Source organism: Candoia aspera, chromosome 1, assembly GCF_035149785.1.
Source record: "Candoia aspera isolate rCanAsp1 chromosome 1, rCanAsp1.hap2, whole genome shotgun sequence".
NCBI lineage: Eukaryota > Metazoa > Chordata > Lepidosauria > Squamata > Boidae > Candoia > Candoia aspera.
Window position 1 is genome coordinate 235,089,125 of NC_086153.1, and position 13,080 is coordinate 235,102,204.

Here is a 13,080-nt window from a genome sequence, read left to right on the forward strand (position 1 = left end):
TTGTCTCCATTAAAATGTATCTGTGAAAATCTGTGATTGGAGAAACCTTGTCAAGATTTAGTTCTTTCGAGGCAATACTTTCCTCCTTTCCTGGAATGACCAGTCAGTTCAAAGTGACATCCTCAGGTTGCAAAGCCTTGCAGGTTCACCTCATCAGCTCAAGTGGATCAGTAATGCCCATGCTTCCTTTGGCTCTCAGCTTTATAGTGATACAAGGCAGCCTCACGCCACAACCCCAGGAATGGGGAGACTTTGCAAGAGTATTAAATAGATCATATAATTGAAAAATGATATCAGTGTTGTAAGCTCCTTCTGGGATACCCATTACATCCAGGGATGATACTATAATCAGAATGACGACTTTGTGATCACAGTGTGGGGATTCTAGACCTGCAATCACAATTTACTATCTAATGGCCTTCTGTAAGATAACAGTGGATAACATCCCAAATTGAAGATCTTAATTCTCATGCAAGAGACAGTTGGGTACCCTCAATTCTCAAACTAGCCTTTTCTTTTCAGATACCGTTAATTCCCGAATTTATTTATTTGTGCCCTTTGTGTGTGTGTGAGTGTGTGTGTGCACGCACATGCATATGCATGTGCAGTAGTTTGGATAGCCACCATTTAGTTTGCTTTTTTCAGGAACAGAATTCATAAGGACATTCATCTGCTAATAAATCCACTCAGCAAGGCAGAGTTTAAAAACTATGTTAAAAAACTCTGTTAATGTTACTATGTTTAACTATGTTAAAAACCATAGTTTTAAAAAACTATGTAGGACAGACAGGCAGAAGACTAGCAGAGCACATCCACGAACACCAACTAGCAGTCAGAAGACACGATGAGAACTCCTTAATCTCGCAACACATGGACAGACTAAACCATAGTTTCAGCTGGGAAACTGTGAGCATCCTAACCCAAGCCAAATCCAAAAATGCCAGAGAATTCCTGGAAGCCTGGCACATCAACAGACACATAGAGGTAAACAACATTTACATACCATTCAAAAGGGACAATAGAAAAGCCAAAAGACCAGAACACCTCCTCACCAGCGATCAACACCCAGATATGCAAAAATCAACACTAGGATTAACACCAGATAAACCATCAAACAGCACAATACACCCTAATCAAGGAACAATTAACTCAGGCAATCAATCAAGCAGCAAACAACAGCCCAATCAAAGAACTCCCAAGGAGAGAACAACACCCCCACCAACACCAGCAGGGTAAGTCACGGTTTATAAACTGAGAGCAAGGCCCACTCCCTCTTTGCACTGAAGATGTTGCCTAGTCTGGCAATGAAATGTCTGCAAGAAAACAACAAGGTTCCGAGAGCATCAAGGGCTCCAGAGTTAAACAATTCCAAATATACTGATATTTCACCTATTGAGGTCTAATTTTCATGTCCACATACTTGTAAGAATAATGGTGCCCCCTCCCAGCAGCCCAGTTGATGCCATCAGCATAAGAGGTATGTTCCCCTTTGTGATACAGGCCATTCAGGTTGGAAGAGTGGCAGGCACCGTACCACCAGGCTCCATGATAAATTGTGGCACAGCTCTTGGGTTCATAGGTATCGTTGTCTTTGTCTTTTGTAGAGAATGCCAGGCCATTATGTCCTGAGAAAGAGTCACCTGAATGAAGATAATCAGAGCAGAAAATCAATGAATTTACTGTATTGTTGGTTTTAGTCACAATGCTATAGCAGTGAAAAATGCATGTATTCTCTGCTAGGAAGAATTCAGTAGGGAATAAAATATAATGGCAGAATACACAACTTACATGCAGAAATTCCCAATTCAGTCTATCACATTACCAGGTAGGGGGGAAAAGAATATCTTATACCATTGTTTGCTTAACTATGGTTTATTCAATGAACCCTAATTGACTAGATTCATGTCACATGTCAAGCTATAAACCATGGTTTAGAAGTACAAACAGCTAGGCTTCATAACATCCTAACCCCAACTAAACGACCATCCAACATAAAGCAATGTAATAAGATTACCAACATGCTATTATATGAGAAATGTAAATTATTGTATTATATATACATATATGTGTATTATATTTAATGCATGTTTTAACATCTACATGCAGTTCTGGAAATTATTTATTTATTTATTCATGATCAAAGACCAAAAAGTAAGAAAGAATCAAATATATACTACACATGATGCAGTTAACAGAGTTTCATTTAAAAAATACACTATGACATAAAATAACACAAAATAATAGAAAAGTAACCCTAAGACCAAATTCAAACCTTTTGCTTCCTGGTGGCAAAGTGCAATACATCAGAATTTAATTCCTTTCACAGATATATTAATGGACCAATCCCCTAACAGAAAATATACTACTTCCTCTTCAGGCCAGACAGCCAGTTTGGCATAGTACTTAAGGCACCAGTCTGGAAACTGGGAGACGGTGAATTCTAGTCCCACCTTAGGCACAAAGCCAGCCAGGTAACTTTGGACCAGTCATTCTCTCTCAGCCCTGAGAAGGAGACAATGGCAAACCACATTTGAAATCGTGCCAAGAAGACCTCAGGGACTTGTCCATGTGGTTGCCAGAAGTCAAAACTGACTCAAAAGCTTAAAGTTGGTTGGTTAATTCTTCAGGCCAACCTAAACAGTAAGGAAGGAGTTACTCACTTGGAGCACCTCCTGTCATAAAAGGACAGGGCAGCAAAACACAGGCAATACAGGTAGTCCTTGTTTAGCAACTGCCTCATTTAGCAACTGCCTCGTTTAGCGACTATTCACAGTTACATGGTGATGAAAAAGTAACTTTGTGACCAGTGCCTGCATTTATGACCTTTGCAGGTCTGTAAAGCAAAGGAAAGCTGAAGTAAGATCATAAGCACAGTCGCAGTTTCACTTAGCACTTTGCTTAACAATCGAGTTGCTGGTCCCAATTGTGGTTGCTAAATGAGGACTACGTCTACATATTTTGATAGCTTCATATTGACACAGATATAAATGTTCCAAGAGAGGGACACAACAATATTTTCTCTCCAGCACCCTAACGGGAAGATGTCAAGCCTGGAACAGAGTAGAGTAGAGTAGAGTGTGTAGAGAAAAGCCTATAAAAAAGATTCTGTTGTAAAGTCTTAAATCTTTTTCTGGAAATCCAAATACGATTTTTGGTCTCTATAAAGACTTTTTCAAAGCAAGGCATGATCACAGTCAACTGAAAGTTCACAATAAGCTGACTTAAGGATGATACAGGTTTTGAAAATTATAATAAAACTATTAGTATTATAATTTAGGAATATTTATTTATAAAATTATTTCTAGCTTATACCTTAACCTACAGAACATCTAAATATATAGTGAAATAATAAAAATATGGTTTTGTTGCAGCACTTGAACTATAGGATCCCCAATTAAATGAACTTACAAGTACTCCTCTACTTATGACCCCAATTAGGACCAGAACTCCCACTGCTAAATGAGGTTGTCATTAAGTGAGTTACACCCAATTTTACGTCCTTTTTTGCCATGGTTGTTAAGTGAATCACATGGTCATTAAACAAATCTGGCTTCCCCCATTGTCTTTGCTTGTTGGAAGCCGGCTGGGAAGGTTGCAAATGGTGATCGTGTGACCCCAGATGATGCAACCATCATAAATGCATGCCAGTTGCCAAGTGCCTGAATTTTGTTCATGTGACCACAGGGATGCTGCGACGGTCATAAGTGCGAGGACCAATTGTACGTCACTTTTTCCAGCACTGTTGTAACTTCGAACAGTCACTAAATGAATGGTTATAAGTCAAGGACTACCAGTTCAGGGCTGACAAAAGGAAGTATTTCTATACTCAGACTTAGTTAGCTTGCAGAATTCACCATGCAAAATATGGTAACTGACCATCAGCATTTGGGTGGATTTATTTATTTATTTTCTATCCTGCCTTTATTATTTTTATAAATAACTCAAGGTGGGGAACATACCAAATACTCCTTCCTCCTCCTATTTTCCCCACAACCACCACACTGTGTGGTGAGTTGGGCTGAGAGAGAAGGACTGGCCCCAGGTCGCCCAGCTGACTTTAAAGGATTATAGAAATCCATGAAGTGTAATACTACATGCAACTGTACTGAAATAATGTATTTTTGTTCACTATTAGCCATAATGTTAACTCTGAAACTCACTGTCAAAAATAATACAATACACTTCTTATGAACAGAGGCTGAGGGCAAAATCACAAGAATTATATGGTGCCTTGAAGCTCATACGACTTGGCTAAATGCCTTTGGAAAACCAACTGCTGTATGATAGATTTTTAACTGTCTGAAGATAATTGTTGTGTTTTATGGTCCATAACAAGGTATTGAAATGTGCATGCATTCTCTGGATTACTCACCCATGTTGCCATCCAAATAGGAGCCCACCGTTAGCCTGTAGTTTTCACTTTCATTTGCGATTCTGAAACTGGAATACATCGCAAAGGTTGTGGAACTATTGAAATCTTCCACATCTATCCGCAGCTGCTGTGTTCCTGAACCCCAAAGAACAGATGCTATCAGAGAATGAACGCTGGTGATGGAGAAACCCTTGAAGGGAAGCCTGTTGATCGGTATAGTACACTTTCATTCCACAGGTAGATGATCACAGTGGGATATGAGTCACTCTAGTCCAAAAGCAAAGGGAATGAACCAACATGGAGGAAGAGAGTCACAGGAGCACAAGTGTTGGCCCAGGTGAATTAAAGCACTGTTGGGATTCCACTTGAACTTTGTCTGGACTTTTTGCATAATTAGCCAGAAAGTGATCCTCTGCCCTGCCACTTTCTATTACCTTCACAAAGTCAATATTTTAATAACTTTTTAATAACTACATATAATGGGTGAGGCAATGAGAGGGGATATAGTTTGCTGCTGGGGTGTCCTGGCTCCACTTTAAAAAAAAAAAAAAGAATAATAATGCGTGGTCCCTTATGAGAAAGAAGGCAACTTTCTTCTTTTCCCCATTTTTAAACATTTTATTCCTCGGTTAGTGATCAACTGCCTTGGGGAATCATGCTGCATAAAGCTCTGAGAAAATTTCCAAAAATTACAGGAAAAAAGGTATATTTTTCTCAGATTTATGAATTTGGAAAGTACCATTACTCTTTATGGAAGGAAATGGAAGTTAAGTCTTATGGACTGACATGAACAGATCAGAGTCTTTCTTTTATGCATATTTTGTCCCTGTGATGTTGACAGAGTCTCTGGTAACATTAAAGGGCAGAATCTGGAAGGATTGATATTTATCTTTCCTTATAAATTAATTACGATAAAGTTAAGCATTACCCACGTAAAAGGACTATTGGATTGAGCATCAGGTAGAAGAGGATATTTGGGGCCTACCAGAGCTGGTGAGAAGATGGATCTTATCATTGCCCAGCCAGAATTCTGATCTTTGCCTCCCAAATCCTTTCTTGTATGATTCCCAGTCACGGTAGAAATCAACTGATCCATCCTGTCGCCTCTGGAAGACCTGGGTGGAGAGAGAGAAGCTGCTTTTCTTAATATTATACCTTTTCGAGTTGGGTCTCTCACACAGGCTTGTTTGGAAGCACTCCTACTCACGTTCCCTGGGCATAAAATGCAGTATGAAAGGCCACCTTTGCCTGCCCTTCCCTCAGTGTACAGGACCCAAAAAAGCAAGCAATAAAAATTAAGTTGAAGTAGGGATTGCCTATTTTTCTCTACAGCAGTGTTGGGGAATTCTGGGAGCTGAAGTCCACAGGTCTTACAGTTGCCAAGGTTGAGAAACCCACACTGCTGTAGAGTGTGGGTTGCCTTCTCTTCTTTGCAGAGCTTGTGGGGATGGATGCTGAGGAGGGGGTGGGCCCAGGGTCGCCTGGACTCTGCTTCAGACAGGCAGAGGAGAGGTTCCTGTAATACAGCTTCTCTAACCTGGCCCCCTCCAGGAATGCTGGGGCAGCAGCCCTTGGAATTCTCAGCCAGCAGGCCAATAGCCGGGACTCTAGGTGCTGACACCCCAACAGATCTAGAGGGAGCCAGGCTGGAAAAAGCTGAGCTAGCCTTTGATTATTACTATGAGCAGCCTAACGAAGAAAAAGACGTTTTCCTGCTTTCATTACGTTGGAAGCAAGCTTCTCTAAGATCATTGACTTACCAACCAGCCTCCTCCATCTGTCTCCATGTCACAAAAAACCACCATTGCTTTCCCTGGGGTTGGGTAGATCGTGTACCAGCCAGTCAGGGTCTCTCCAAGTCCCTGGAGCTCCTTGCAGTGTCTGGCTCTTGCCTCTGGGGGAAGAATAGGGGGGAATGTGTGGATCAGTTCAGGTCCTCTCTGTTCTGGAAATCTATATGGTGGGACAACTACAGATCTCTGTGCAAGCTATTGGTTATGCCATCTGGGTGGGATTATGGGAGATGGAGTCCAACAGTTCTAGAAGACACAAGTTGGGGAAGGCTGATAGCTGCATATGAAATGCATCACGATGATCCTTAACCTGTGATCAGTGAATTTGTACTAGTCTAATCTGTTATCTGTTCCAGCCTCTTCAGGCTGTTCTACGTTTATTATCCCGAGTGATGAAGGGCAAACAAAGGGAGATCAAAAAGTTGAGACCAAGATGATGTCACTTGTGCTGAATTATCTTGGGATGGCACTCCAAGTGCAGCCTTGCTGCTCATTCTTATTACAGAACTATAACTACATAAAATGACATACATGGATACATCTTCCCAAGGTATTTGAGCATATTTTTAACTTTTCTGCATGGTTTGAAACCTGAAAGTTTGCTTCTAACTTGTAACTCTTGCACGCTTCAACTTCCTCCCTCCTGTAGTTTTTCATGCCAGTCCTGATTCCATCACTTCCCATCATCTCCAGTAAGCAAAAGTGATCTTAATAAGAATGATGGGAGCACAGAGCTGTCATCTGGACAATAAGAAGCTGAAGAAGGTTGATCTGTAAGCCTGAAACCATCTCATAGGCATCTGCAGTGAGGGCCAGGGGCCAAGTGACAAAACATGGCTCATGACACATGGCACAAAACCTGCAGATTACATACTTGCATCAGATGTCAAAATGCAAGTGCGTAAGGGCAGAGCTGACATCATGTTATCATGGTGCACGTGCTGTCATTTTGATAAATTCTTGGTTTGCAACAGATCTCTGTGCATCTATTATTATATTTAGGAGAAATGTGATGTGCCAGGAATGCTTGGGGTGTATATCTGTATAAAAATTAAACAAATAACCCAACTGTCCCATCCTGGTACCTTTGAGATGAGCTTAAGCACCCAAAATTCTCCAGACTGCAAGGCTATCAGCTGGGAAGGGTCAAAGTGACCGAATGAGCAAGTGGAGAATGCTTAGACGTACCTTCCTGCTGACAGCCTTCCGAGCGGCAGGGTTCCCCTGTAGAAAGGAAGGGGGGGGGGGAAACTGCTTGTGAGCTGAACAAACTCAGGCCTCCAAGTAAAAGGAAAAGTGAACATGAGAACTATTTCACAAACTCTGAATATAACAACACCTTTTTCTGTGCAAGTTTGTTTTCTATTTTCTTGCACGGAGGAATAGAGTTATAGGAAATAGGCTGCCAAGAGCTTGTCTTGCAGAGTGATCACCCCAGCAAAAGCATGAGCAAGAATATATTGTTTTCTGGCCACGTGGCCTGGGATTTCCATCTGCCCCCTCAGAAGAAAAACGCTTTGAAGATCCATTACCTTTGTCCCCTTTCTCTCCCTTTGGTCCAGCTTTTCCAGGTATCCCATCAGAGCCCTTTCCACCTAAGCAGAACAGAACAATGCTTCTTAGAGAACAGCTGGAATATACCCAGAAAACAGCTTCCCAAACCTTGGCCTGTGCTAGTAAATACATCAGGGTAGCTAGACAGCAATGCAGCAAAGAGGAAGGGGGATTGGTTTCACAGCTTGTAGCACTGGAAGGGGCCTTTCAGGGCATCAAGTCCAAGCTTTTTGTCGGGAAGGAGGTGGAGATGAAGAGGAGAGCTACCCATCCATTTTCCACATAATGGAAGAAGGTATAGCTGTTCTGAACTTGCGGTGTTTTTCAAGTTTTCCTCAGCTTTCTCAAGCACTGAGAAGACCATAACACCTTGCTAGGAAAGAGCTGCCTGATCCCTAGAAAGGAAGAAAGCTGGAGTGCATAAGAACAGTTCCTTTCACAGAATGATACATTCCACCCTCCCTGAAAAAGATCTAGAAGTCCCAACTACCGGAGCACCCCCCGACTGCTATTACTGTACAGTCATCGGCCTTTTAAATTCCTCTTCCTGAACCTAAGTGCAGCCTTGTTAGTATGGCACAGTCCCTTCCTAGCTGGGATTTGAGAGTCAGGGCACTGTTTTCATCCCTCTGCAGTAACCTTTGTGATGCTTGCCCCAACCTCCTCTCCTCTACGCAGGCCAGGCTAGGGGGTTTTCCCCCCGATACTAGGAAACAGAGCAAATAAGCTGCTAGATCTACCTGACACCAAATTGTCAACAGAAGTAGACATCAACTTACCTGGGGGGCCCTGAGGTCCTGGGTCACCCGTGGCCCCAGGAAGTCCATTTGTTCCTGGCACCCCTGGAATTCCAGGTATCCCTGCCTGGCCCTGGAGAACAGTCGTCCCACCTCTGCATTGTGCTAAGTCCTTCAGCTCTGGAACAGGAGAAAGAGCATAAACAGAGTAAAAAGCTAAAGAGAAGCAGCGAGGTTTCCCTCGCAGACTAACAGGCCATACTAAATCAAGGTAGTCCTGGTTTGGATGCTAGAAAGCCAGGATGATGCAGCAGATAATGCTGGATTTCTATGATGGGAAATCTGGAACAAGTTCAAGCTCTCCTCCACTCTTATTAAAGTCACGAGGAGCTTTTAAAGCCTGCGTTTCTTGAACTGTTGGAGAAAACTGGGGGTGGGGGGTGGGCGGGAGGAAGAACAATAAAATGAACAGGTTACACCCAGGAACCCATCCTTGATGTTAATGTGTATGTATTACCCTTTAAAATATTCTAGTTGATTATCTCTCATACCTTATATAATGGGAAATCAGGTGTTTCCACAAAAGTGCAGTTCATTGATTGCCCAGGAAATATTTATTCTCTAATAAATCCGTCTGTATGTAGAAGAATCAGATTTCTTTCTTTTCATTTATATTTTCAAATGTATACTTAAAACTTGTTAGGTAAATTCTTTGATAATGTACAGGTTATACATTCACTACATATAAAAAGACACACACCTGAGTTGGTGTGTATTTAGTGATATGCAGAAATACCAAATCCATATGTTTTAAAGACCTGATATTTATTGACAGATTTAACTCAATTTTCACAAGATGTGTAATTGGTCCCCTCTTTTGCTTCAGTCTCTGACCCCATCCAGCCTAGGCAGCCTTTTTGCTCTCTGATCTGCAGCAAGCGACCTCACCAGCTGCTTTGTGAGCCACCCGCATCCCTCCAACTGGCCAATGGCAGAATGCTTAAAAAAAAGGACTTAGGTGGGGCCCCACCCTCTTCCATTCCAGTCTTTGCTTCTTGCAGCAAGCAGAATGGCAAAGTCCCATCTCGGTGCTGCTGGGGAGAAGTGGCAAGGTGCCAGGGTAACTTTGACTTGGGGAGTTGAATCTCCAGGAACTGGGTGATCTGTGTTTCTGCCAATGGGGAACTCCAGCAGAAGTGGAAATCCTGCAAAACTGTCTTCACTGCGTTTACCCTGGAGTATGAGCTAAGTTGATCCACTTCCAAAGCTGATGGATCCAGCACGTGAAGCCTAGCTGGAGCCTCTCACAACTGCAAGGTTAGCACTGATCTCAGATCAGCTCAGCCCTTATGCATGAAAGTGCTTTTGGCACAAAGCTCCCTGTGGTCTGGTTAGGAGCATCTTTCAGGCTGGGAAAAAGTGCCTGTTACAGAATAAAGGAGGCATCTTTTTAAGGCATGTCTTTTTGGCCAAATATAAGCTCCACTTGGCTATTTCTTTATCCATCCATTAAATCCTTCTCCTAGAACTGCTCTAACTTCATTAATGCTCCTTCTGTAGGTCTGCCAACTTTGCTCCTCAAACAACAATTCCCTACCCTCTGTCCCCAGCTTGAACCAGCCAGAGCTTCCTCCCTCTGGCCAATAACCAAGCACAAAATGGCCACCAGTCAGTGCCTCCCCCCGCCTCTCCCTTGTTCTCCCTTTGTTGCATTTGCTTTTCACAATGAGGAAAAAATAAAAACCAAAATCAGCTATTGCCTGGAGCTGTGGCAAAGGGACCAGGCAGCACCTTCTCTGAAGGGAGGGGCCGTCCCAGGAGCTGGAATGAGAGGAGATGGAGTTCCCACTGATGAGGAAGTGCCCTACAGTTATGGAGGAAGCTCTCTAGACCAATCGTTCTTAATTAACTGGCTCAGCATGGAAAGGGCCAGTTGACACTCACGTACACAGCAGTTGGTTTCTGTCTCCTCCTGTGTGGACAATCCTCTCTCCACAGACAGAGCAACCAGGAATATGAAGCAAGAACCAATCCAAATTGTCATCTTGCCTTGGGGAACCTAGTTTGCTGTCCCTTGAATCTCTCTTTGAGCTGGGCTGAGAGGACTATGCCTTCTTGTATATATAGCAATGCTAAGTAATTCTGTAAACAGAGCGATGAGGAAATAATAGAATTTCCTTGCTAAGGTACAGGAGGAAACTAATGTTGAAAGTCTTGTTTTGCAACACCTGCTTTCACAAGCCTTGGCACCTCTCACGGTATTTACAAATGAGGGATGGATTTCTAGAAATGACAGAAATCCCTGCATTGCATTATTTTCCCCACCCCTTTGTTCTTTGTTGAGCATTTTCTGTGGAACACTGTGGATCTTTTAGCCACTATTATCAGAAAGAAAGAAGCAGAAACATGAGTGATCTGCACTTCAGGTAAACAAATATGTCAGCTCTTACAGTTTTCCTTCTTGGATAAATACCCCCATAACTAGCCTGACAAAGTTGATGCCATGTGATGTATGTCCAAAAATTAATACCTATTAATCTTTTCTGCAATTTCCATATGTTCTTACAGATTACAAATGTATTTTAAGCCTGGGCAGATGTGAGCATAGACTAAACTGTTTTTAAAAATATTTTTTTGTTGTTTATTCGTTTAGTCACTTCCGACTCTTCGTGACTTCATGGACCAGCCCACGCCAGAGCTTCCTGTCAGTCGTCAACACCCCCAGCTCCCCCAGGGACGAGTCCGTCACCTCTAGAATATCATCCATCCACCTTGCCCTTGGTCGGCCCCTCTTCCGTTTGCCTTCCACTACAGACTGAAAAAAGAAAAAGATTAGAAAGTAGATTAATATCTATCAGACTTTTCTCAAAAAGCAACATGTGCTAGTCTGGCCGGTCTTGCCATAAAAAGGAGGTTATAGATTAAACTAAAAATAAATAATCTCCTGTAATGTTATGTGAGAAAGACCTTGGGAGACTGGGCAAAGAGACACTGTCAAGGGAATGGTCAGATAAGAGACAGCATAGCCCACAGTTGGATAGTGGGTAGAGCAGGAGGCTCAGAAAAGACCCTCCCTAGTTTCTCAGGCTGTAAAGGAGACAGGGAGAGAATTGTACTTTGATACTTGCAAGATTCTGTCAATATAACTTTACCATAAAGTAGAAGTAGCTCATCTGGTTGTACTTCCTACCTGGTTTACCTCACGAGGCCGACATCTCCTGTATGTAGAACACATCTCCTCTACCCTCCTTATTTGGCTAAACTGATATTTGGTTATATGAAATAGCAAGTCCATTTTATTAACAGTATTACCTCAAATCTGTATTCTAAAGGTACTTCCAGGCAGGATTTTTTAAAATTGGCTAATACATAATTTCTTCAGCAAAGGATCGTTACCTTGTCGTGATGCTGGAGCTTGAGCACCCACCCCAGTATTCTTGCCGTGAAAACTAAATGGATCGGTACAACCAGAGATATGTCGGTATACCATCAGAAGATGAGACCTCCAGATTGGAAAATGGTCAAAATGCTACTGGGGAGGAACAGAGGATGAGTTCAACTAGCCACAGACGTGATGACGCAGCTAGCCAAAAGCCGAAAGGATGGCTAGCGGCCGACGGTGCTGGTGGCGAACGGCGAATCCGATGTTCTAACGATCAACACACCATTGGAACCTGGAATGTAAGATCTATGAGCCAGGGCAAATTGGATGTGGTATTGGTGAGATGTCAAGATTAAAGATAGACATTTTGGGCATCAGTGAACTGAAATGGACTGGAATGGGCCACTTCACATCAAATGTCCACCAGATCTACTACTGTGGATAAGACGACCACAGAAGAAATGGAGTAGCCTTCATAATTAATAGTAAAGTGGCTAAAGCAGTGCTCAGATACAATCCCAAAAACGATAGAATGATCTCAATTCGAATTCAGGGCAAGCCATCTAACATCACAGTGATCCAAATATACGCCCCAATCACAGATGCTGAAGAAGCTGAAGTAGAGCAGTTCTATGAGGATCTGCAGCACCTACTGGACACCTAAAAGAGATGTTATTTTCATCACAGGAGACTGGAATGCTAAGGTGGGCAGTCAAATGACACCTGGAATTACAGGTAAGCATGGCCTGGGAGAACAAAATGAAGCAGGACATAGGCTGATAGAATTTTGCCAAGACAACTCACTCTGCATAACAAACACTCTCTTCCAACAACCTAAGAGACGGCTTTATACATGGACTTCCCCAGATGGACAACACTGAAATCAGATTGACTACATCCTTTGCAGCCAAAGGTGGCGGACATCTATACAGTCGGTAAAAACAAGACCTGGAGCTGACTGTAGTTCAGATCACGAACTTCTTCTTGCACAATTTAGGATCAGACTAAAGAGATTAGGGAAGACCCACAGATCAGCTAGATATGAGCTCACTAATATTCCTAAGGAATAGGCAGTGGAGGTGAAGAATTGATTTAAGGGACTGGACTTAGTAGATAGGGTCCCGGAAGAACTCTGGACAGAAGTTCGCAGCATTGTTCAGGAGGCGGCAACAAAATACATCCCAAAGAAAGAGAAAACCAAGAAAGCAAAATGGCTGTCTGCTGAGACACTAGAAGTAGCCC

At 42.6% G+C, this 13,080-nt stretch overlaps 1 protein-coding gene across 2 annotated transcripts; it reads right to left on the reverse strand.

The window, feature by feature from the left end:
• Nucleotides 1-1,353: 1,353 nt before the first annotated feature.
• Nucleotides 1,354-10,560, reverse strand: LOC134487433 (veficolin-1-like). 2 transcript variants are annotated; one of them, XM_063289236.1, is made up of 8 exons: nt 10,401-10,560; nt 8,499-8,636; nt 7,703-7,760; nt 7,354-7,394; nt 6,133-6,266; nt 5,358-5,487; nt 4,373-4,507; nt 1,354-1,640 (listed from the first exon to the last, which is right to left on the reverse strand). In XM_063289236.1, the coding sequence occupies exons 1-8, from the start codon at nt 10,498-10,500 to the stop codon at nt 1,390-1,392; spliced, it is 987 nt and encodes a 328-aa protein (XP_063145306.1). In that variant the 5' UTR covers nt 10,501-10,560; the 3' UTR covers nt 1,354-1,389. The 2 variants fall into 2 exon arrangements, with proteins under 2 accessions (XP_063145306.1, XP_063145305.1); XM_063289235.1 differs by having other exon boundaries at nt 7,354-7,389; nt 7,698-7,760.
• Nucleotides 10,561-13,080: the final 2,520 nt, after the last annotated feature.